At 38.7% G+C, this 24,227-nt stretch overlaps 1 protein-coding gene across 1 annotated transcript in view; it reads left to right on the top strand.

The window, feature by feature from the left end:
- Window positions 1-24,227, top strand: part of FHIT (fragile histidine triad) — a 405,015-nt gene that overhangs the window by 252,171 nt on the left and 128,617 nt on the right. Inside the window, exons 2-3 of the mRNA XM_009997008.1 lie at window positions 15,215-15,360; window positions 16,246-16,275. Of these exons, the coding sequence (XP_009995310.1) occupies window positions 15,215-15,360; window positions 16,246-16,275 (176 nt within the window). The remainder of the gene's footprint in view (window positions 1-15,214; window positions 15,361-16,245; window positions 16,276-24,227) is intronic.

The following is a 24,227-nucleotide window of genomic DNA, read 5'->3' as shown; positions in this document are numbered from 1 at the left end:
AAAAGAAGGTTAATTATGTAAAACAACACAAGTTTGACTATTCTTTCTTAGCAGCAGAGTGTGCTTTTTATTTTATTTAGATGTTGACTCCCCATTCCTCCTCTCATTGGAAGACATCAAATCATTATAAGTAATACATGAGTGTTTCATGAATCTTGTAATATTTTAGGTCATAGAGGTTGCCAGTAAGTCTAGTGTTTTGCTTTTAAATGTAGTCCCCTTGATGTCTTAGCAGCTGCCACTAGAGGTTTAGGTGTCAAAGTTGTGCTACATGTGCGATGTCAGCTCTGCCTGTGAGCACAAGTTAAAGCTCCATTTTCCATCCTTTTAATTGGTATTAAAGTAGACAGCAGTAACCTCACAGCTGGCACCCAGTTTCATCAAAGCAGTGATAAACTTTATATTAAAAAACCCTCGTACTTCAAAATCCTTTAGTTTTGCTGACAAATGTTTGGGTATATTTGCATACAAATAACTTTCTTCCAGGAAAAGGATTATTTTTATTATTTTTTTTTTAATGCTTTATAAACATAGTTTGAAAGTTTTTTGTTTTCATATGCAATCTGGTGAGCTTCTTCTGGAACAGAAGCAACATAAAATTGCCTTTTGGTTTCTCTTTTGAGGACATTCTGAGCATGTTTTGCTGCAGAACAATTTCTCTTATCTCTTAAAATTTTTTGGCTTCTCAGCTCCATTGATAACTTTGCATATCTCACACTTACAAATTAGTAGTGCAAATATGGTTGGATCTGGCATCATGGCTGCAAGGGCCATGTTCACTAGATTGTTCACTATTGGTTTAAGAGGTTTTATTAGGTTTGGTTTAAAAGGTTTGGTTTTTTGTTCTGTAACTTTCATTTCTAATCCGACATCCTGAGAAAGTGGTAGTGAAATGGAAATTTTATCTCGTCTTTCTGATGGCAAATATGACTTAAAAGAGCTTAATTCTCTCCTACTGAAAATCAGTCCCATAGAAGCGCTTTTATCTCTTGGTGACTAGTTGCATGGCTAAAGCATCTCAGCCTGATTTATCCTATTCTTGGACACCATTTTATCTCCTCTGCAATCAACTTGTCTGTAGTGGAACCAGAATTCTTTTTATCACCCAAGGTCTGATCTTCAAGCTTTCACCTTCAAAAGCAAAGCCATCCTTAGGCAGACTGGTAGCTCGGAATGATTTATAACTGAGGAGAACTTTGAAGTTCCTATAAACAACTGAAAAGCAGTGGGTTTTTCTGCCTTATTTAGTTATACTGCTGTTAGTTTACTTGCTTCTGCTTAGGCATCTCTTGTGCCTTCCATTCTGTGCCAGTGACATGCAGCCAGGAATGACTGGGCCACCAATTTCTAACTGGCCTGATAAGAAGCCTAAGACATTGATTCAAAACCCAGGAAAAATTATTTGCAAGTGTTTTTCACACCAATAGTAAGTATCAGCATGGGATTCCATGTGAAATGCACAGAGGCACATTCCAGGGGACTCTGTAGAGAACATGTGTTTAATTTCCAGAGCAACAAGAAGGCACATCACTTTTGCAAGGCTGAGGTCTGAAACAGCGCACGCAGCTGTCACTGACATGTTGGGAGGTCTCTGGCTGATTCACATCCAGGAGCTTAACAAGAGGAAGCTGAACAAATGACAGTGGAGATGCCTGCATTTGGAGGAGTACCAAATGTTTGTGCTCTTTCAGCCCTTTCATATGGGATATCTACTTTGTGACCTTTGCAAAGAGAAAGACATCCGCATTTCTCAGCAAGACTGCTTTGATGATGATCATAAACCCTCAAGAAATGCTGTGTGCTTGTAATCTAAAGAAGAAACAGAGATCTAGAAATGTACTTGCTGAAACAAAGTTTGTGATACCAAATTCACTATCCTTTACATCCAGGATGCAGTTGGAGTACTGTCATCTTTGTTGGAGGGGTTTTTGTTTAGTTGGGGTGGGGGTTTTTTGCATAAATTAACTTTTTTTTTTAACAGTGATGACATGCCAGATTTAAACAATTTTTTCTTCACTCCAGGGACCTGTCTGCTAGCAACAAGCACAGTGACATATTGTTGTTATCAGCTTGTATTATGGTAACACCAAGAGGTCCAAAATAAAAATCAAAGCCCAAATCTTTGGGGGTATGTAGACGTGCTGTGAAGTGCTAACAGCTACTCAGACCTTGCTCCAGTGAGACTTCTAGGCCTGTGATTAATTTGGAATGCACAGCAGTCTTGCGGATTCCAACACTGATTCCAGCAGTGACAAGGGAAATACCTGTTAATAAAGGTGAGGTAGGATGTAAGGGTTTAAGGGCCATGAAATCAAATACTTGCCTTGATGGACCTCAGTCTAAAGCTTCTGATAACCTTGAGCCCTGTCCTTGCACTGTACAGCACTCACAGGGAGTTTCATGCAGGTATTCAGGTTCATATGGATGTTTTTATTTGGGCCTATGTAACTGAGGCTCAATAAATTGGGGGGAGGGGGGGGACTGGAAGGGAGGAAAGCAGGTTCAGGTCTCTACTGAGCAGAAACCCACAGAAGGAGAGACAGGTTTCATCTCTGCAAATATCTTTTCAGATCTCTCCTTCAGTTTATATTTTGTTGATCTCTACATCTACAAGACATTCCAGGTCTCCCCTTGATAGTTACATGATACCCCCCATTTTCTTTGCAGCATTTACATAAGGTGTTTTTTTTTTTCCATCAGTGACCCTGTGCTGGGGATGAACCTCTCTGGCTACTTTGAGTAGTTTCGACAAAGGAATAAAACACCAGTAGCTTTTACTAGCAACTAATGCTGTGCAGCAGACCATTTTGAGACCCATATTTGCTCTTTGAGATTCCTGTTTCTGTAGAGCACTGGTCTGATGGACTTGGCTTCTTGAGAATGTGTGCATGTTCTGCTGTCCTCTGTGGAGAGTAGCAAAGGAGGGTCTCCATCGTGCTGGTTTTGTGAAGGTGAGGGGTTGATGTGGAAATGGTTCTGTGGGCAGAAAGCCAACATTGTGCCATGCAACTCCCTATGGCTCTCACCCCTGCAGGATTTTTTTCATGCTGAGTGTGAGAGGGCAAATGAGAGTGAGGAAATGCCTTCTCCCTCTCTCCTCCTTGAGCATCTTTGAAGGAGCTAAGCATACACTGGTTCTGGTTTTGCAAATTGTTATAATGACAGACTATGAAAAGAAAAAGAGCCATGAAAATAAATCACGTAAAGAAGTCTTGGATTAAGGAATCCCTTGATACACTGGGACATGATAAAACCCCACTAAGTCAATAATCTGTGCATTAAGAACTCCTCTGGTTGTGTAAAGGAGCTAAAACAGTCTGTTTTGCTCAGTGAGCCAGAGGAAGTGGTAGCTTGGATATGTAACAGCATGATAAAGAGTGCTTACTCTTCAGTAGCCCTTACACTCTAACTTGATTTACAGATCAGATCTCTGTTGATGACAGTGGAAAAACTGTAATGATGCCAATGACTGTGTCTGAGAGAGTCTCAGTTGTGTCTTTATTCCAAGTCCGCAGAAAGAAAATAATAAAAATAGGTAATCGCATTAAAGTAATGGTTTCAGATGGCACACACACACAAAATAAGGTTATTCAGAGTTAAACTGCTAGTTTGTCTTCTTCATTCTCATGTTCTTGAATATTGCACTAGTCCTGGAGGAGAGTATGGATTTATGTACCATGCATGCTGAAGTGCCTAGCTGTGATGCACAGAGCTGGGAACCATGAACATTAATGACAATAATAGTATTAGAACAGCTTCTACAGAGGCAATGATGACACAGGGCCTGGTTGTTCTTATCCAAGAGGGCTTGTTACGCAAGTGAAAAATAGAAGGGAAACCTACCTTCCTCCTTTATAGCTTTCATTATCTTGGGTGCTTTGTAAGCTCTATTTTACTATCTCTGCTTGAGTTTTATTTTGTATTAAAAGGAGGGCTTCATATGGATAGTTTTCTATTGAAGATGGACTCTACATCTTGACTCAATGGTCACACTCAAAGAGTTGCAGTCTATGGCTTGATGTCCAAGGGGAGATCAGTGAGGAGTGGCATTCCTCAGGGATCTGTACTGGGACTGGTGCTGGTTAGCATCTTTTTTGGTGACATGGGCAGTGGGATTGAGTGAACACTCAGCAAATCTGCTGATGACACCAAACTGTGTGGTGAGAAGAAATGCCATCCAGAGGGACCTTAACAGGCTTGAGAGGGGAATCTGCAAACTGCATGAAGTTCAGTAAGTCCAAGTGCAAGATCATGCACCTGGGTTGAAGCAATCCCAAGCACAAATACAGATTAGGCAGAGAATGGATTGAGAACAGCCTTAAGGAGAAGGACCTGGGGGTGTTGGTGGTCGATGAAAAGCTCAACATGAGCCAGCACTGTGCACTTGCAGCCTAGAAAGCCAAACGTGCTTTCCATCAAAAAACATGCTCCATCAAAAGAAGCATGGCCAGCAGGTCAAGGGAAAAGATTCTCTTCCTCTACTCCACTCTTGTGAGACCTCAGCTGGAGTACTGTGTCCAGTTCTGGAACCCTCAACACAAGAAGGACATGAAGGTCTCTGAGTGAATCCAGAGAAGAGCCATAAAGATGATCTAAGGGCTGGAGCACCTCTCCTAGGAAGACAGGCTGAGAGATTTGGGGTTCTTCAGCCTGGAGAAGGCTCTGGGGAGACCTTATAGCCTTCCAGTACCTGAAGGGGGGCCTACAGAAAAGCTGAAGAGGGGCTTTTTACAAGGGCTTGTAGTGCTAGGATGAGGAGAAACAGGTTAAATATAGATTAGATATTAAGAAGAGATTCTTTAGTGTGAGGGTGAGACACTGGCACAGGTTGCCCAGGAAGGTTGTGGATATCCTCTTCCTGGAAGTGTTCAAGCCCAGGTTAGATGGGGCTCTGAGCAACTTGATCTAGAGGGAGGTGTCCCTGCCCATGCCAGGGGGGTTGGAACTAGATGATCTTCAAGGTCCCTTCTAAATCAAACCATTCTATGACCTGTTTTGGGGGGTTTTTTTCAACGCTTAAGTATGACTTACCCAAATCTGACTCCCCTGGCAGATGAGGGAAAAGGCATCTTTGGGAGTAATTTCCCCTGACACATGCACTTTCTGTGAACAGTATTGAAAATATCAAGCATTTTGTGATAAAGCAGACATGAAATAAGTTGTCAAAATTAAGAAACTAAAAAATAGGGGTTTAAATAATTTCTTTTCATGTTGGACTGCCTCTGAGTCCTCTTGAACACCACACAGGGCCTTTGGTATTTCCACCCCACACTTCCCCCTACTGCAGCTGGATGAAGGATGATTCCCTGCTTTGCTGTACTAGTTGTTTTAACGCCCAGATACATAAACTGCAGAAGAGGCAACTGCTATATTCCTCTGTATTTTGATATAACTCTATCAATCCTCAGTTACATTTCCCTTTTTTACCCTTTCAGTTTTAGTGTCCTTGTCCTCTAACTATTAGGGTTTCTAGGGGTCACCACTTGTGTCTGGAATGGACAGAGGAAAACATGCATCCTCCTGGGCTTTGCTGATAAATAATGGGAACTACTTGGGAACACAGCAGTACTGTTTTCAGTAGGTCCTGCTAAACAGCAAAGAAGTAACAACATTTGCAAAAGCAATTATAAACTTAAAGTAATCTCTCTACTACATCCACTTCAGCTGTGTATTAACCAGTGTAGTAAAGATGCTCATCTAGCTTCTTTATCATGGACTTTGCCATTTTTAGTATTCAGAGGAACTGATGGAAATATACTGGCAGATTTATTTTTAGGTGCAGCAGCAAAGACGTGATCTTGCAGGGCAAAGGTAGTATGATTTGCCTTTCTGCTGTGCAAGTGTGGTGAGCAGCTCCTTCATAAGGCAGATAGAAGCTTGTCTTGTTTTTCAGACTGTTCCTAAAGGTGCTCATGTTCTTACGGAGGGCTAAGCCATTCCAGCAAGGGGTGTAGAGAGAGCATTTCTTTTTTTTATAAGAGAATTTCTTTCTCTCCTTTGTAATTTAGGCTCATTCTACTCTCATGGAATAGTTCCCTGAAGCAGCATAGCCCATCCTGCTACTTTAGAAACAACTGTAGTAACTAAGTATGTGAAATACACCATGAGAGCTTCCAAGTGAAGACAAACACAGCTCTCCATTTACTCAACTTGGAGCGGTTTTCTGAACACCCTAACGGTGCTAGGTAGAAAACCACTTCTGAGAAATTAATGGGAATCTGGTGGTTTATTCTATTTAAAATCTTTGAAAATTCCAACATATGTTACTATATTCTTTGAGGAATACATGTAGTGTGAGACAGTCTGAATTATCCAAATTCAGTTTTCCAAAACTCCCTGTTATTCATGTTCCTCATTATCTATCAATTACATTCACAATTACCTTCATTACCTGAAACTTTGTTTATCCAAATCTGTTCACTGTCCCCTGTGATACTCTGATAATTGATCTTATACTGCATTCCTCCAGATGATGCTTCACTGGTTATGAAGTGAAGCCATTGTTAGTCTGGCATGTGCTACCGCAAGTTTGTCTTTCTCTGTGTTGTTCAGCCTGGACATAATGTAGTTATAAGGAGACTGTGTAAAGCTCCTGATCATCTACCATCAGTAGGTAGCTGGAGAAAGTGGATCTGTTATCAGTTTCTCTAGCAGCAGATCCAACCTTCTTGAGATGGGTTGGATCCTGTCCTTCCTTGAGATAACAAATGAATGCCAGAAATGCCCAATACAGGAAAAAATGAGAAAGAAGATAGTACTTGCAAGTACTGTAGACAACAATGCCAATAATGCTTATACAGAGCCTTAATTTCCAACATGTCTGTGCTGTCTTTTTACCATATTAAAGCTTGTTTCAAATAAAACTTAATGCCTGGAATATGGCATCCAATAGATTGCAAGAAAGTAAATTTGTCATAATTAATATTTAGTAATTAATTATTCTATCGTTATAATTCCTGAATGATGAGCTAGAATAGAACTTCATAATGATCACATAATTTTTGAAAATGATAGTGCCACAGCTTTAATTAAGATTCAGTGCTGAAGCATTTTCAAACAAGTTATTTCTTATTCTCAGGTGGAAAGGCTGGATCATGAGTTTATTTCCTCTGTTTGAAATGAGGCTTTGCAATGACATGATGCAATTCCAGCAGGGTTAAGTTTGGTCAGTTGAACTCAATGCAGTTTTCTGGTGGTGCATGTCACTTGGACAAACATTAGTTTCTGTGGCAAATGCCATCGCTCTGGTGTTTAGGCCAAAAACCTGCTTTTTGAGTGTTGCACCCCAAGTGTTGTTTGGTTTCTGCTCTCAGCTTCAGGCATAGCTGTTTATTCCAGTGGTCTTGTACTTTTGTAATTGATGTATGTGCATAAATAGCTTCATGTAATTATAAATAGTTTTGGCATATATTTAGAAGTAGGATATATCATCATGTGGAGCAATATAGATGTAGCTCTTAGCTGAAATTAGTTGTACAAGGGTATTTCTTTACAGGACCTTCTCAGAGCACCATAGCAGTTGTAGATGAAGCCCTATTGGACTGCTTCCCCTAATATTGGGACCACTGCATTTCTGATTTGGCCACTGGTTAGTGCTTTTGGGCCTTCCAATAGGAAAAGCTTAATGTGATTCTAGAATGTGATTGTCACTCCTGGTGCAAATGTAAGTTTAGGTCTGCAGTAACTTCCACCAAATGAAACCTGGATCAGAGGCATGTTTCCAAGCCCCAAACTCTCCCATGGCTATTCTCACTGTGGTTCCACTTAAACACCTGCTATTGCCCAAAGCTGCCCCTGAGGTCAGTAGCTAGCAGAAAAGGGCCACTTGCTATGAGGAACTGAGCCTTTAGTGACCTGCTTGACATACCCTAAAGGCATTTCAGGGGAATATCAAATATACGAAAGGCTTGTTTAAAATGAAAAGTGAACAGTTCTGAATCTGACATTTCCCTGCTGTGGCCCTCTGTCTTATGAAGTCACTGTACTTTGAGTAGCAATGCTTTGTAGTTTACTGTGCTATCTAGCATAATTTAAACTATAAGCCATACCTTTATTTCCCCTGATTGTTCCTGCTTCCACTGGAAGCACTAATTCTCTCTTTTATTGCATAAATCTGGTCTTCTGTGTTAGCGTAAACATGTACTGATCTGCATTATCAAGATCCAATATGTTTAGATAATTTGTCTTTTCTTAATGACTTTTTTGTTAATTCTAAGGTGTGGCATAACAAGATCAAAAGATGTGCGTGGTTTTAATAGTCTGAAGTATTTTTTTTACTGTAGTTTTCTTGCACTTTGGTTCTTAATCTTTTTTATTGTTCACATCTGAGTTTTCTAGCAAATTCTCTGATGCACTATTTCCTGTATGGTACCAAAACAGTCTTCCAAAATGTATTTCAATCCAGTTCTCCATGTAAAATCCACTGAAGAATGTTTCTCTACCTTTTCCTACTATGAAATGCTCACTCTTAATCCAAATAGCCTCTACAGATTTTTTTGCAAAAGCGAGTCCTTTTGTTTACTGAATAGGATTTGTCCAGGGTGGGGAGAGACATCAGTTCTTGCATGGCTACAGTTTTATCTGCATCCTAATTCAGTGGGTTTAGTGGTGACTGAATGGATGCCTTGGCAAGTTGTTGTTGTAATGAAGCAAAATAAGTTTGATTCATTAGTAGATGCTTTTTGATGCCTTATTTATGTACATGCATGTGCTATTTCAGTTGGTTTTGCTTCCTTCTTAACTCCTCCTATAAGCAGCGTCTGTGGAACTGTTATTGTTTTCTTTGCATAGAAAAATTGCTTGTAGCCTTCGAAATGTGAAGAAATTGTTCAAGAGCAGGAAAAGAAATAAATGACTGGCAGATGTTTTCCAATTATATTAATTTTATAAGTCATGCATACTCCTGTGGTTTTTCTGAGCTATGGGACTTCTTTCTGTTAGCAATTAGAGCTTTTTGAACAAAGAAAACTTCAGCTGACATGCAATGATTAATTCAATACCCCTGCCTACACTCCTCAACTGAATCTTGGGACAACATTGTGGCGAGTTTTAATACCTACAGCTTTGTCTGGCTGATTCTCTCTGCTTGGAGCACTTGATGCAAATTCATGTAAAACGGAGTGTAAGAAAAGACTAGTCCCTCACCCAGCTTCCCATAGCATGCTAGTTCTTCATTCCCATCAGCCAGCTTATGGATGTGCAGAAGGGTCTTTCACACAGACACAGAAGATAGTTAGAAATAATTGTTTATTGCAGCCTCCCACAGCTGGTTCTTCAGGCCTCTGAACTCCCACTAGCCACATCCAGGTACTGTCTTCCCACCTCATTGAGGACTGAACTGGGCATTGAGCAGCCTAGTGCTCAAGGGACACCAACTCTACATGTCCCCCAAATGCTTCCTGCTCATAGAAGGAGATGGTAGCAGTAGCCATGGTGCTACAGTCTGTATTAATCCTAAAATGAGCAAAGTCCCCATCTTCATGGCAGGAGTTCTTGCTGACAGTTTCTCTGTAAATGACTGGAGGGAAATGCAGAGGCTACTGTGCTTTAAGTTATTCATCCAGGGTTATGAATACATGAAGCAATATTACTTATCTGTGGGTACCAGAGTTTGAGACACTTTAGTGGGTACTTTTAATGAAAACCAATGAGTCAAAACCAAAATAATAATGAAAAACTCAGTTTTTATGAGTTTCCCAACCTTAAATTATTAAGGAAAAAAATTGTTATTAACTAAGCTGCCTTTTGTGTAAAAATGTTAGAATGCTAAATAGGTATTCCAAGAGTTTTAAAAGTTTTGGAAATGTCATTAGCTGCTACTTTTCATCTTTAAATTATTTTTTTATTATTTTTTGAGATTTTGATTCTTGTGCTGCTGTGACGCAGAAGAATTTTTAAAATCTTTTTAAAAGGAACACTATTTCTATACTAACATGAGCTATGGATTCCTGATCATGTTACTCATTGAATATAATGCATTTTCCTAAGTGAAAACCTTTTGTAACAAATGGTTCAGAAAACTAACAATATTGGTCAAACCTAGGAGCTTATAAAGAAGCAATTACCCTTTCACTTTTAGATATTCTGCCTTTCTCCCCTTGCATTTTGTTCTTTTAAAGCCTCACACATTAAGAAAACCTGTCAATTTTAGTGGTTTTAACTGGTTCCTCAAAAAGACAAAAAAAACCCCAAACATTTTATTCCTATTGTTAGAATGTCAGTACCTGGAGAGCCTTTAATTTTTTCCTTTATAAAGCTTTGAATTGTTCTGTTTGAAGTTCAAATTCAGGAATAAAACAGAAATCAAAACAGAAAGTATGTTTTCTATATAGCAAACTAATAGACTTAACCAGGAAGAAGCTGCATTTAGTTGTAAAGCTTGTCACATAAAAGGAATTTTATCCTCTTTGGGGCTTGGGGGGTTTTTTGGACCCCCTAAGGGCCATTTTTTCCAACATTTCAGAACTACAGAACATATATACCTTGATAGTTGTGTGTGAAAATTTATAATGGGCATTCTGTGGGGCTGATCAGAATCCCACTGAAGGGAGCACAGAGCCTGGCTTAGATCTTAAATAGAGAATTACAATAATTTAGGCTTCCTAGTCAAAATTCAGGTAAAGCAAATAAAAATTGCTGCTGTGCCTTTGAATTTGAGCTTCCACTCTGTGTATTAGTGGAAGGAAAATTTCATTTGGAATAGTCAGCATGCAGGTGTTGGCCATGTGTTCTGCTTTTCCAGTAGAATCTGAGTCCTCTCTGTCTGATCACTGTTGATAAAAGTCATTATGAGGTTAAAAATTGCTCACTTTTCGGTAGTGACCTGTAATCTCCAGTGTGAGTGTATCCTTAAATATTTGCATATACATGAGGAATTGGTACTGGTGCTTGGCACAACTGAACATAGCCTTGATAGTACTGGGTGCCAATTGCAGAACCATAAGCAGTACATACCTCTGAATGCCTGACTCAAAGGGCTGGCACATGTGTTTCAGCACCTATCCTTGTTGAGCTTGATCCCAAGTCTGAGCTTTTTCCAAACAGATCACAATCTGAATAGACCAACAGGCATAGGCTGTTAATTTGAATTACGGAGGAGGCTCATGGGCTTTGGTGCATTAAACAACCCACCCAAGGTTGTGCAGAGAGTGGTCTGCTGTGCCCAGTATAGAAGCACAAGTGATGCTATTGCAGTCACAGCTCATCCTTAGGTTTCAGCTCAGTTTGAGGGTAATGAGTTTGATCCACTGTTTCTTTACTGCTACTTTATGGTTATGCACTTGCACTAATATAACTGGAGTTTTAGTCAACTATCTACTAGTAGCCTTTGGTAAATACTGACATTCTTAATTGTTTAATAAATCTTTAATGGAGCTTTTAGTGTGTGTGAGGCTATGCATATTGATTTGTGTATTCCTGTTTAGGTATAAGGAAAGAAGTAAGGCTGTTGAGAGACTCCTGCAAGATCTAGAGAGAGGAGTGTACAGTCACAGATTATAATAATGTGTAAAGGTTTTCCACTCCTTAAAATGGAGAAGTTGACATATTAAATTGCACGTACTCTAATGATGTGGACTGACTTGGAAAATTTGAAGGAAATAACAGCTGTGCACACCAAAGCTTAAAAATAGAAACTTCATCAGGCAGTAGCAGTTTAGAATGAATGAAGAAATCATGAAATTATTAATTATGGTGGTTACAGAAAATAAACATGAAATTCAAATTTTCTGAAGGCAGAATGCTGTCTTTGATCATGCAGCATGTCTGCTGGGCATCAGCCTCTTGTCCTGCTGAGCCACTCTGTGAAGGTGGGGATTGTTGCTCAAACATAGCCACCTATTGCTATTTCAGATACCCTAAAATGACTCTGGCTTCCCACCTGGCTGACAGGTATGGCACAGGGAATATGGGAGTCTTCTGCCCTTCTGGAGTGGTAGCTGGATGCCCTGGGGCATCTCAGATGGCAGTGGATGCTTCTAAGGAGTCATTGCATGTAGACCTAAGTGCAGACTCACTTTCTCTTGGATCTTTAAACACAGTCACCTGAAGCACATCACCAGTTCATAGCATTGTTTGCAGTGGGTAATTCCAGAAAGCAATGACCAATTTATCTAATTCTAAACCTTAAGAAGAATTTTGAGGTGCATAGGATATCTATCCAGACTAAAACTTGACCAGGGTATAAAAACTGTTCTGGTGTTAAAAGCTGTAGTTGAAAAGTATGATTTAAAGTTGCGATGGATGGTTGCTTTCTTGATGACCTCAAATCCATGAATTAATTCTATCATTTGCCTTTTTATATATTCATAGTTAAATATAACTTGAATGTTGCCCTAATTACATTCTCATGTTAATTTAGCTCTGATTCAGAATTTCTATCATTATTCTTTGTAGAATTATTTTGAAATGATGGAAAGTTCAGAGAAGATGCTCCAGCGTGTGATTGTGCCTTTGAATTATTTATCATGTTCAAAGACAGAAATATGGCTAATATCTAGTTTGAGTTGTAAATGAGTCTTGGTAACCTAAGGAGGAAGTGGAAATCCTTTCTGCAGAATGACATGGCTCATGGGCACATTGATGTTGCAGAAGCACTTCACAGCCTCACATGAGCAGAGAGCCTCCCAGCTCCATAAAAAATAGCCATTGCATCAAATAGCAAATGCTATTTAAGCAGCTAAGGCAAAGTGTGGAAAAGGAGAGAGGTACAGAGACCACTTGCCCAGTGAGAGAGCAGATTAGTGACAGAATTAAGACAAAACACGTCCTGGCTTGATCAAAATGAGCACTCACACCTCACTCTCTCCCTCTGCTGTGAGCTATGGAAACAAAAGCTCTTGCAAGCAGCGTTTAGCCCATGTTGTTCACAATACGTCACAATGCCAAGTAGTACAGTGTTAATAATAGGTTGTAGAAACCATGATTAATGCAAAAATTCATACTTGTAGCTGTGGCCCTAAGCTGTGTAGAGAACAAACAAAATCTGATGAGGTGTGTGCAAGTCTGAGAGGGCAAGGAACTGCTGGGGAAAAATTCTAAAGGAGAAAGGGAAACTTGTCTTAATGTAAGCAGCAGTTTTGCTAGAGGTAAGTGAGGGGAAATTCTTCGTTTATAAATGGTTCGTTGATCCATGATAATAAAGCAGTGCTGCAGAAGAAGGATAATTATCTACTTAAGTATCAGATGCCCTAAGGGTAAAAGCTCCCCTTCTCTCCTTTTGAAAAATGAACTCAGATTAAACCAATGTCCTTTTTCCTGTTTTAGTGTTGACATGGATTTCCTTTTTATGAGTAAAATTAATTAGTTTTTCTATTCCTTTATTCCTGGTATGGAAATCAGGTCTGCCAAGCAAGTTTCCAGCTCTTCCCTTGGGCCCTCAGTTCAGCCAATAGCATCCTTTATGGAGGTGCTTTGTATAGTGTGCTGGGAAGGCACAAATAAATTACAGGAGTCTTATTATGCCCGGTAGCTTGCCAAGAGGCACAGCATTTTAGAACTAAAACTCCATAAAAGTAGGCTTGTTTTCCCCATCTAGGATTGGATTATTTCCAAGTACCTGCTTTCTAAATACGTTTTTCTCCTTTCTTAAATTTTAATACCTTAAGTTGTAACAAGAGAAAAAGGGAATAGTGGTGGCATAGCTGATGCTGTACTAAAAACCAGCAAGGGCCAGATTTTCAAAGCAGTTTAACACCCACAGCTGAGGTCAATCTTCCTCTAATCTGTTGGGAGCTGCTAGATGTGGAGCTCACTCAAAAAATCTGCTCCCACTTCAGCAAATATCCATTATCTTGTCTGTCCTCACCTGGCCTCTGAAAAATTATAATACCCTGCCCCTTTCAGAAAATGGCAGCTTTTCTCTCCAATCAGAGTTAGAAATGTGTTTCCTGTAATAAAGTTGGTGAAGGTAAATTTGTCTCTGTGTTTATGGAAATAAACTTTCACCTGTATTAATCTTTATTTCAAACATCTCTCACTGCTCTTGAAGATGAGGTTGATATAGCCTTTGTGTGAGCCTGTTAACTACAGACCAGCACCTGGTTACCTTTCCTGGAGTATAGAGGATATTCCTGAATACCTGCAGGCTTCAAGATGCAGTAAAAATAAAGATTACTGTAAGACAATGGCATGGAAATTAATTTTCTTCAAATAGCCTTTTGAACACTCGTTTAAATACTGAAAAAATAAGAAATTGTTAATTTTAATAGCCTTTGGTCATAAAAGTTCAAGTGGTGTTAAAGGTGATTTTAAGGTCTTTATTCTGCAAACACAGTAAGTCAGGGAAAAAATCCTGACTGCAGGGAATTGAAATGAGAATCAAGTCCCAGGTACTTGCTTGTTCAATTTACACAACTGAGGCTCTGTTAAGAATTCTGGACACTCTTACTAATGCTTCAAAAATGACTTTCAAGTGAGGAATCATAGCAATTATTAATTTCTCTGAGCATAGCAGATCAGATGACTGACTACTGTCTATGTACTTTCTTTGTTTACTTTATAGCTTAATTTCACTGACTTATGAAGCATAGTCACTAAGATAGAATAAAATCAAAGTATATTTACAGTGTTGTGAACATCACACCTAAAAGGGAATATTATCTTAATGTATTTCTGAAAATGTATAGTATTTATAGCAGGTGAGCATTCCTTGTGAATAGCAATTATTGGGTTGTAGAAATAAATTATCTACTATTATTAGCATAGTGATACCTAATTATAGGTACCTAAAATTAGGTGTACAGAATCAAGATTTTTAAAAATGCATACCACATGCATGGAAAAGCATCATAAAACTTTTGTCTCATTACACGCCCAAATTCATCTTAAATTCCTTTGGCTTTCCACCATCTTTAATCACTGAAGGAAATGTCTCTGACTTTTAGAGGTATTGAATATGAGCATCTCTCCATCAAAGTGGTAACTTAGTATCTGTGAAAACTTTGCTTTTCATTGGATGTCTCAGTCATGACACTCAGATCTCAGTTTAGGTATTTTGCCCATATCTGAAGGATTTGAGGAAACTTCTTCTGACTGAAGTGTTGGAAGGTGATCTGGATTTAGTCTTATGGTTTAGTGGCTCTTGCTATAATCCTCAAAGAGGAAGAGTTTAGGCTATTAAAAGGTGATTAGAAGCGGGTTACAGGATAGGGATTGAGACACTTATCCTTCTGGACTCCTCAGATTTGCATTTGTGCCTTAACAATATTACCTCCAGATGTCCTTGTTTGCCCTCTGCGGCCAGTGGAGCGTTTCCGTGACTTGTGTCCTGAGGAAGTGGCCGATTTATTTCGTACAGCGCAAAGGGTTGGGGATGTGGTGGAGAAGCACTTCTGTGGGACCTCGCTCACCATATCAATTCAGGTTGGTAAATCAGTCAACTAAGAAAGGTCTAATGGTTTGTTTTATCAAGCTTTCAGCCTTCTTCCCTAGTTCAATGTTAAAAGGACATTCAAATGTCGAGGGGCAATAAATGCAAAATAGTAATTTGTATGAAGTCCATGAGCTGCATTGCAGAGTGCTGTATTTGCCATGGAAAATAACTAAAAGGCAAACTATAAGAAAACTGTAGCTAATTGATAATGCAAAACTTTGGAATAAGCTTGTGAATGTTCACAAACACAGTGCTTGCTTGGGTGTATTTCAGCAAATATTCTTCCTTGAAAGAAGTGTTTGCAGGATTGACCTAGAAAAGGCAGCCACATCTCCCTGTTCAACAGGTAAACCACTGCTTGTGATGGAAACAGGTAATTCCTGCTCACAGCTGTTTGTATGCAGGCAGAGATGTGGCTATGTAAATGTGTTATCAATTCTGACCTTTCAGTTATTCGTTCTGGGTGTTTTCATACCAAAAGAAAAGAGCTCAGTTTAAAGCAGATCAGGAGACTAAGCTCATTTCATTAATGTAAGATTTTAAGCAAGTATACTTTGATTAAATTCTCATGTATCTGGTTTTATATCCACAAGATTAGAAATCTATTGCTAGCTTTTCAAAAATATTATCTGATATAAGAAAAAATAAGAACTGTCTTTTGTGGCCTAAGGTACCATTTCTCACTTTGCCACAGCCTGATATGGAAAGGTGCCTCGTCCAAAAACCTTGTGTTGGTTTGTGACAGGTTCCAAGGAAAATATGCTAGATTAGCATAGAGTGAAATTGGTTGTACATTATTATTGGCTTGAGATTTCTGAATTCTTTTGTGATCCTTGTTAGTTCCTCTAACTTGAGACTTTTCTGTTTGCTTACAGGATGGCCCTGAAGCTGGACAAACAGTGAAGGTGAGTGCTTATTATACATGATACAAATTAAGAGACTATTATAAGAACTAATAAGAGATCAAAGCTAGTTATCTGCAGACCATTGCTGTATTGTTATTTTATCCTTGAGATCAAAAAATCCCAAGTGTGCAATAGCTGTAAATACTTTTTATTGAAATTGCATAGGATAATGTTTACAGGTTTTCTTCCTAGGCAAAAATTTTCAGTCATGAAAATATATTTTCTAAGCTGCTGGGTGTATTTATGCAAGGAGAGCCTTAGAAAAGAAGCATCTGTTTAAGGGTTTTGTTTGTTTGGTGGAGAAAATATTGTCCCTCCATTCATAATCTCTTTGTTGCTCTTTTTACTGCCTAATGAGTTGTAGCTAATTATAGGAGCAGTTAAACTGAACCACATTAAGGAAATATACCTTTTGTCTGTACTTTCTCTATATATGTTCAGATCACATTCTCTTTACTGAAGTTCAAATGCAATGGAGCCAGTGTAGCTGAAAAACAGATTTTAAGTGTACTACTTTAAAACAGGCAGGAGGGTGGAGGGGAAGAGAAGGATTTATGATTATACGCTCTGCTTGAGTAATAACACAGATAGGGTCCAAGATGGCTCTCCAGCCATGCTTCACTGACCTGTAATGCAAATGCATGTGTAGTTAGATTATGTCCTTTAACATTAGATAAAGGGGTTTTTTACATTTGGAATTGAAAGAAAGTCAAATACAGCCATGGGTTAGCACTTTACAAAATCAAATTAGATGTCTCAGACAAGTTGTTTGGGTTGATTGAGATAACTGTAACAACCAAATGATGGCATAAAGAAGCATTTTACCTCTTTCCAATTTGCTGTATTTTTCCTACTCCTTTTTGTTGCCTGATTTGAACATTTAACAGAGAGGGAATAGGGATAGAGAAGAAGAAATTAGAAAATCCCCAAGCTTTGGGAATCTGAGGAGTGATGAATGAATATAATACAACTTCAGTACTAAGACAAAACAAATTCCTTGGCTTGTGACTTAGAGTGCATTGGGTGGGTTTCACGGGGAATGCCTGTTGGTAGGTGCAAGTCTCACTTTCAATACTGTCTGAAGTGAATTTTGTCATTAACACTGACATGTTTTAACAAGCAAATCACAGGATTTCTTTTAGTATCCAGGACAAATGATTTTTTTCTGTGTAAATAAAGGCTTATGGGAATGATTATATTAAAATATGAGAAAATTTGGTAATATGAATGAGGAAAACTAGATGTAAAAATTCCCATCTTCTCTGACTGTGAACATAACAAATGCTTATGTAGGCCTTTCAAAGGCAAGAAATTCTGAATAATTTTGTATTCATACTGGAGGCAAAGAGCATTATGTGTTAATCTGTCCAATACAGTGCAAAATGGTAGCCACCCTTTGTGCTTCCTTCTCACACTTTTAATAAGCAATGAGATGAAAATGACCTGCTCTTACAGCTGTGAACGCTTAGACTCTGTAATAAAGCCTGTGTATTCATAAATCAGAGGTTAGCAGTTTGCATTTCTCTACTTTTCTGCATCATTGGGCAACACTGTGATTTATCATCATCACTTTGGGATGTTTATAATCCAAAAATGCCAACATCTATTTTTTTCAAAGAACTTACAGCTTTCAAAACTTGAATTGGGAAGGAATTACTATGATCAAGATCTTCTTTAAAGTGAACAGTAGAGTAGATAAATAAATAGCTGTTGCTAGTTAAAACTGTTTTGAATCAGAAAGTTTGAAAAACCACTTGTGTGACATACAAATAACTTAAGAACCTTAAATTCAATGTGTCGCATGTTTCTGTATGTGTTTTTCTTCATATATCAGAATGCACAATAATCTAATCTTCCTCTGAGGGAACTTTTAATTAAAATTTCTGGAACAAACTAACTGCTAGAAAAACATTCTAATGGTAAGAATAGCGAAGCATTACAATAAATATCCAAGGGAGTTTGTGGAGACTCTGTTTCACAGAGTAGGCAAGCATATGTCAGGAGCTAATTAGGTGTAGCAGATCTTTCTTTGAATGGGTTCACATACCAGATGGCTTCAAGAGTTCTTTTCATTCACATTTTGTATAATTCTGTATACCTGTATAAATATAGGCTAGTGTATGTGCTATGTAGGAAAAGTATTACAGGAAGCAGGGGGAGAGTACTGGCTGTTAAACTGGTCAATGCAAAGCTTTACTACAAAATGGGAAGAACTATCAGCCCAGCTGAAGACAAACTGAATGAGAAGTTTTATCTGAAGAAGATTAGGAAATTCTATTTCTTTGGGAACAAGAAGGAATGGTAGTCCAGGTCCAAAGACAAACCTTGGACCTCGGTTTGAGTATGAGTCACAGGTCTTTCTTTGCTATGGAGCTGCTAAAACTTAGGTGTGCAAAGCATGTGCCAGGTTTAAAGGAGGTTACCCTTTCAGTGTGATTTTTGGATACAAATCAACAATGAAATCATCTGCTAATGTTACCTGTTCATTGTGCTGGTGTGTAGCCTGCTGGTGTGTGCAGGTTTCACTCAGATTTACCATGTACTGCAATGTCAGGATACTTCAGTAGTGCCTTTTGGAGTAAAACTTTCTTAGTTACCTAGTGGGAAGCTGTTTATGATCTAACACGTATCTCCATGGTTGCTGTACTCTCTTCCTTGTGGATAGGCTTCCTTTGAATCTAAGGCAGCAGAGCCTGCAGGGCAGTGCTCTAGGGATGCTTGTGGTCCTTTCAGATTCCCCCACTGTTGCAGTCTGTGTGTTTGAATGGGTCTTTGGAAGAAATTATATCTGACCCTCAGCTCACCAGTACTTTGGAAGTGTAGGTGGGTCTTTTCTTACCCTTTAGCAGCTGGAAATATATATTTTCTGAGGAATTCTGAAGCATGTCCCAGGTCTCGGACCATAAAATAATACAATATATTGCTTCATAATTTTTTTCATGGCTGTCCACAGATTCTACCTATTCCAACCCTGTCACCTATTTATGAGATGGACAAATGTGCCCCTCCAAAGGTGGTCACAGACTTGCACACTTTGTGTTTTATTGTAAGAGGTTCTTGCATCCACTCCCAACAAAGAACTTGAGCATCTCTGAGTAGTGTGTCAGCAAGCATGACCATCTTCCAGCATTAAAGACATTTTGAATACTTATTTCTTCTTACTTGAGAAAGGAGGGAAATTGTGTTTAGGTCCTCTCTTAAAAAATATTTATCTTTGCAATTTTGAGCTCTGTTTTTCTCAGAGAACACAAAACTCCTCGTGTCCTTGTGCCAGAAATGGAGGGTGAGTTTTGTGCTGGTTCTGTTTGAGAATGCCTTAAATATCCAAGCAATTTCATGGATCAGGGAAATCAGCTCTGCATCTTAATACAGGGCTCTTATTGCTGTGTCAAGTGAGTGATGTTTCAACATTTCCCCAGTATATTTTATAGCCTTCTTTTCAACATCAAGTCAGTAAATGCCCTGGCTGCCTTGGTGGATGTATAGGATAGTGCAGAATAAACTCTCGGGTTTACTTTTTATGTGAGATTCAATCACAAGAAACTCCATGTAGTCTGTACTCCGTAAAGGCTAAACAAATCAAGCTGGCAGGAGCATGATGCAACTAATTTATCTGTAGAGACAAGATAATATTGCACAGCAAGTGTCCATTGCACAAACACAAATGAACACATACTCTATTTTGCAACAGTGTTGAAGTCTCCAGCAGCTCAGCACCTCCACTGTTATCCATGAGTAAGTGCCTGTTTGCCAATTACAGGTTCACCTAAATAAATAAATGAGAAAGCAAGGCTGATGGTGGCACTGTGGGTATGTGTGCAGAAATTTATTTTAAATGTCACACGTTCCACTAATTATTTTACACTGAGAAGATTGTCTCACTGTTATTTTTTTGATGTACATGTTTTTCTTTCCTAGATGGTTTTTTAATGTGGTGTTAAATCAATCCACCTGGCTTCCATTCTTTAGGAACCTTAGCCTGAACTATGGAGTACAGGGTTTATTTTAGTCCACAGCAGACTGCTCTTTCATACTATTTGTCTACTTATCTCTGGACCTCAAGTACTGAACTTCAGATCTGAGTCTTTAAATTTAATCAGATTGCATTGCAGACCAATTGCATCAGAGGGATTAAATTCACTAACTGCAATACTTTGGATGCCTCAGCCTGCTTTCCCTGCAGACTGGCAGATGTGAGTCTTTGCGTAACGGAATATTGAAAACCACCTTTTGCTCTCTTAAATGAAGAAAAAAGCTGGTGTTTAAGAAATACAAAGATTTTTCTTACCTCCAAACAAATGCAAAAATTCAAGTAGAAAAAACATAGAAACGAGTTTTTGAAAACCAGATTGTACTGAAACATGTGAAGAAATGGTCTTGTTTGATTTACTCTTAAGAACCATGATTCTCTTGAAAGCTTGTGGGATGTCCAAAAATGATTTGATGAAGTACAGCAGTCTCTTTGAATTGCTTTGAGGTCTACACTAATAGTATTTGGTTGGAGAATATGTAATATTGAAGATAGGTAATTGGTACAGCAAATTCAGTAGTCTCAGGGCTGCTATGTCTGTTCTGAGCTCATCATTCTCTTTGTATTTCTGTACTATACTTAGACTGAGGTGGGTTTTGGTGGGATATTAGTGATGTATATTTTCAAAGCTAGGATTATACTGCCCCTTATAGAGACAGGGAAGCAGAAGAGGCATTATAATAGTTTGCCCTCCCCTCCCTTAAAGTTTTTCTTCAGCTCTTTGTTTTTGTACTTGCTCTAAATAATAATTTTTGCCCTCTCCTTCAAGGTCTTTTTAAAGATCTTGCGTGTATTGGCCTAATTCTCCTTTCAGTCCCTTGGCCAGACTTGTGTTTTTTATGATGCAATTAATGAGTATAGACTCAGAATTTCAGTTTTGCTTTGTCAGGTCTTTACTCTTATTCATTACATCTAACATTCAGTTTTGGGTTTAACTGTAAGCTTTCCAGGAAAACCATCATATTGCTGTTTTGTTTGCTGTGTTTATAGTCCAAAGAGGCACTCATGGATTTGTAAACTCTCCCTTAATACAAATAATATTATTCAGGATCTAGAATGAAAAAGGTTGTTATGGCTCCCATAATTTGTACAGGGCAGCTCCTGTACTTAATGTATGATATCAGCTGACAAATGTCACAGGTGTCTGTGTCCAGTGCACACCCATCTAAAGTTACAGAGGTTTTTTGAAGACTGAAGGAGATTAAAGTAGATTGGGAATGTGGAAACAGGCTAGTGATTGATGGATGTGACACCATCCTAACTGAGAATATCGAAGGCTCCAAGGTGCTGATAAATTGAAATGATGTCCTGGATAATGAAGTCTGATCTAGTAATACAGGGTTGTGAAGTTCCTGGAAGGGATGGGGACAGAAATTTTTGAAAGATTCTTTTTAGCAATGAATTATGATGGTTCTGAAACTGGATGAATTTGAATTTTCAGTAGTGAATGTCATGACCTGCCATACCCCTGACTTGTAAAGTAATATCATTCTCTGTCCCTGGACAAGCATATAATAGTTTGAACTAGAATGCAAATGAAACAAAACAAACAAGGATTAAAAATGTTCAACTATAAATGAGGAAAGGAAGGAAATTTCAAGATGCAAACTGAGAAATTATAATGAGAAGTAAGATATTCACTATTCCTTGCTAGCAATTCTACCCTTCTTTCCTGCCATATGGATTTCTTAGATGAATATTCTCTTTAGGTAGTTTAATTCCAAAAATATCCCCAGAGCTAGTCAGAGTTATTGACACTGTCTAAATTAAACTATAATAAGCAAGTAAGTGGGCTCAAATGCTTATTAAAATTGCCTTAGTGTACAGATATTAAAAGTCATGCAGCTCTGTTGGCCACATTCAGCATCAAATCCTTCCCTTGCTGGGCACAACCCCCTCTAGCAGCAGACCCGCAGAGCTCTGGCCACTGCATTTTTGTTCTTCAAAGGTCACCAGGTGGGAGCTAAACCTCAGGTACTGTGTGCAGACCTGCCAAGGTGCTTGCATTTGCAAGCCGGAGTGTGTGTGCACTCTCAGGAATGTCTGTGGGAGAGTGGATGTGCCTGTCCCAGTCCCCAGCAGCCACATCATGTGTCTGCAGAGCCCTGCAAGCCTGGGGAGGGGCCAGGTCTGTGGGAGGTTGTGCCAGCAGCAATTCCAAATGGAAAGTGAGTGGTTGCCCCTGTTCGAGCTGGGACACTGCTTCATGCTGCCCACGGTGACCTTGACTGATTGCTGCAGGGAGGGTTAAACACTGCCAGGGCTCCCCATGCTCTGCCCTTCTGTGCAGCTCCAGGAGAGCCTGCTGCTGCTTTGACAAAAGCATTTCAAACATGCTGCTGCTTCTCATTTTATTTTATTATATTTTTTTTCTGGTATGTGTTCAGGTATTTACAATTTTTGTGAGAGGAGAATCTTGAAAAAATCTGTCATTCAGAAGGGTTCATTTGGGAGTTTGGAACATCTTCCATTTATTTTTTTTTTCCTCTCTAAGCAGTTACATTTAAAAATGTGAGATTATTTCTAGTAGAAAAGTGGAAAAGTTTACCTTTGAAAATGTTACAACACAGTGATTTGACAACAAAAATGCCTTCGTTATGAAAACAACCTTTTTTGGAAATGCTTTCTGTTTTACTGAAGTTTCATTTTGTGACTAAAAAAACAATATGGGAGGGATGTTGGGGAAATCCATTAGTTGCTCCACACGTTGCTCCTCATTTACTCTGCAATAAGATTAGGATCAAAAATCCTATGTTTTAATTAGAAAGTATCTTTCACTTCTTTGTTTCCATGTTACAGCAATATGTTTAGCATTTAAATCATTCTCTGTCTCAGAGTATATACAATCAATCAAATGCCACTCTCAAGTACAGGTCCTAGAAATACCCTATTGTACTGGAAATGCAAAACCTCTAGAAATCCTAGACAATGCATGAGGTCTAAAATCATTAATAGCACAGTCAAGGTTGATTAATTTTTGTGTGGTTAGTGTATGAATTTCTTTCCAAGCTCCATCTCATCCATATTGCTTTTTCTCTTTGTCAAGCTTGCATCTTATAAACCTCTTAATTTAACATGGAATGCTTTCTTTTTCTTTCTTTTATTTTTTTTTTATTATTATTTTTTTGGTTACAAAACATTGTATTAAACTAGCCTGTAACTCACCAAGAAATATGCAAAAGTATTCCTGTTTAATTCAGATGTGTAACTTAATGCTATTCTATGTTTTCTAGTAGGTGAAAATTGTTTATTAAGCAAGTGTTGCAAAGCTAGATTTCACTTTAATAGGTTTCTAACTCTGTCTAAATAGTAATATAATGCTTTATAACAGAACATTGTCTGCCAGTATTCTGTCCTCATGTCATTTTGCACTTTGCATTATTACCTACCAGGTACAGTTTTTGCTTCCTCCTGAGATCCACCATAAAATTATCCCTATGGTGACCACTGATTAGGAGGGATGTCAAAGGCTCACATGCAAACCAGATTTTTTTCCTTCATGCCAACCTGTACCTTCTATGAGGGGCAGTTTAGTTGCACTGAAACTGTTCTGTAGTTGAGTTTCTTGGGTGTTCTTGCCCAAAGGCATTTAACACAGATCAGTCAAGTGAAAACTCTGGTGCCTCAGCTGTCTGGCTGGATGTTGTGACACCCAGAGAGGGGCAGAATCACAGTGTTTTGCTCCTGTCAATGACCCAGTTTCAGCTGGATTAAGGGAACCCATTTATTAGACTCCTGGTTGCCTTATCAATGCACTAATAAAGAAAATGTTGACTTCATTTTAATATTTTTTTTTTTTCCCCTTAAAGTCACCTTCCTTTCCAAAAATGAAAGAGCTGCCTACTTAAAGCTGTCTCTGCAGCTCCTCAGAGAGCCTGCACAGCTTGAATGGCTTTGTTGCTTTAAAATGTGAGTAGGGAAA

Source organism: Chaetura pelagica, unplaced genomic scaffold, assembly GCF_000747805.2.
Source record: "Chaetura pelagica isolate M959 unplaced genomic scaffold, ChaPel_1.0 scaffold364, whole genome shotgun sequence".
NCBI classification, from domain to species: Eukaryota; Metazoa; Chordata; class Aves; order Apodiformes; family Apodidae; genus Chaetura; species Chaetura pelagica.
Note: the sequence above shows the minus strand (reverse complement) of the source record. Positions and strands in the feature narration are given on the sequence as shown.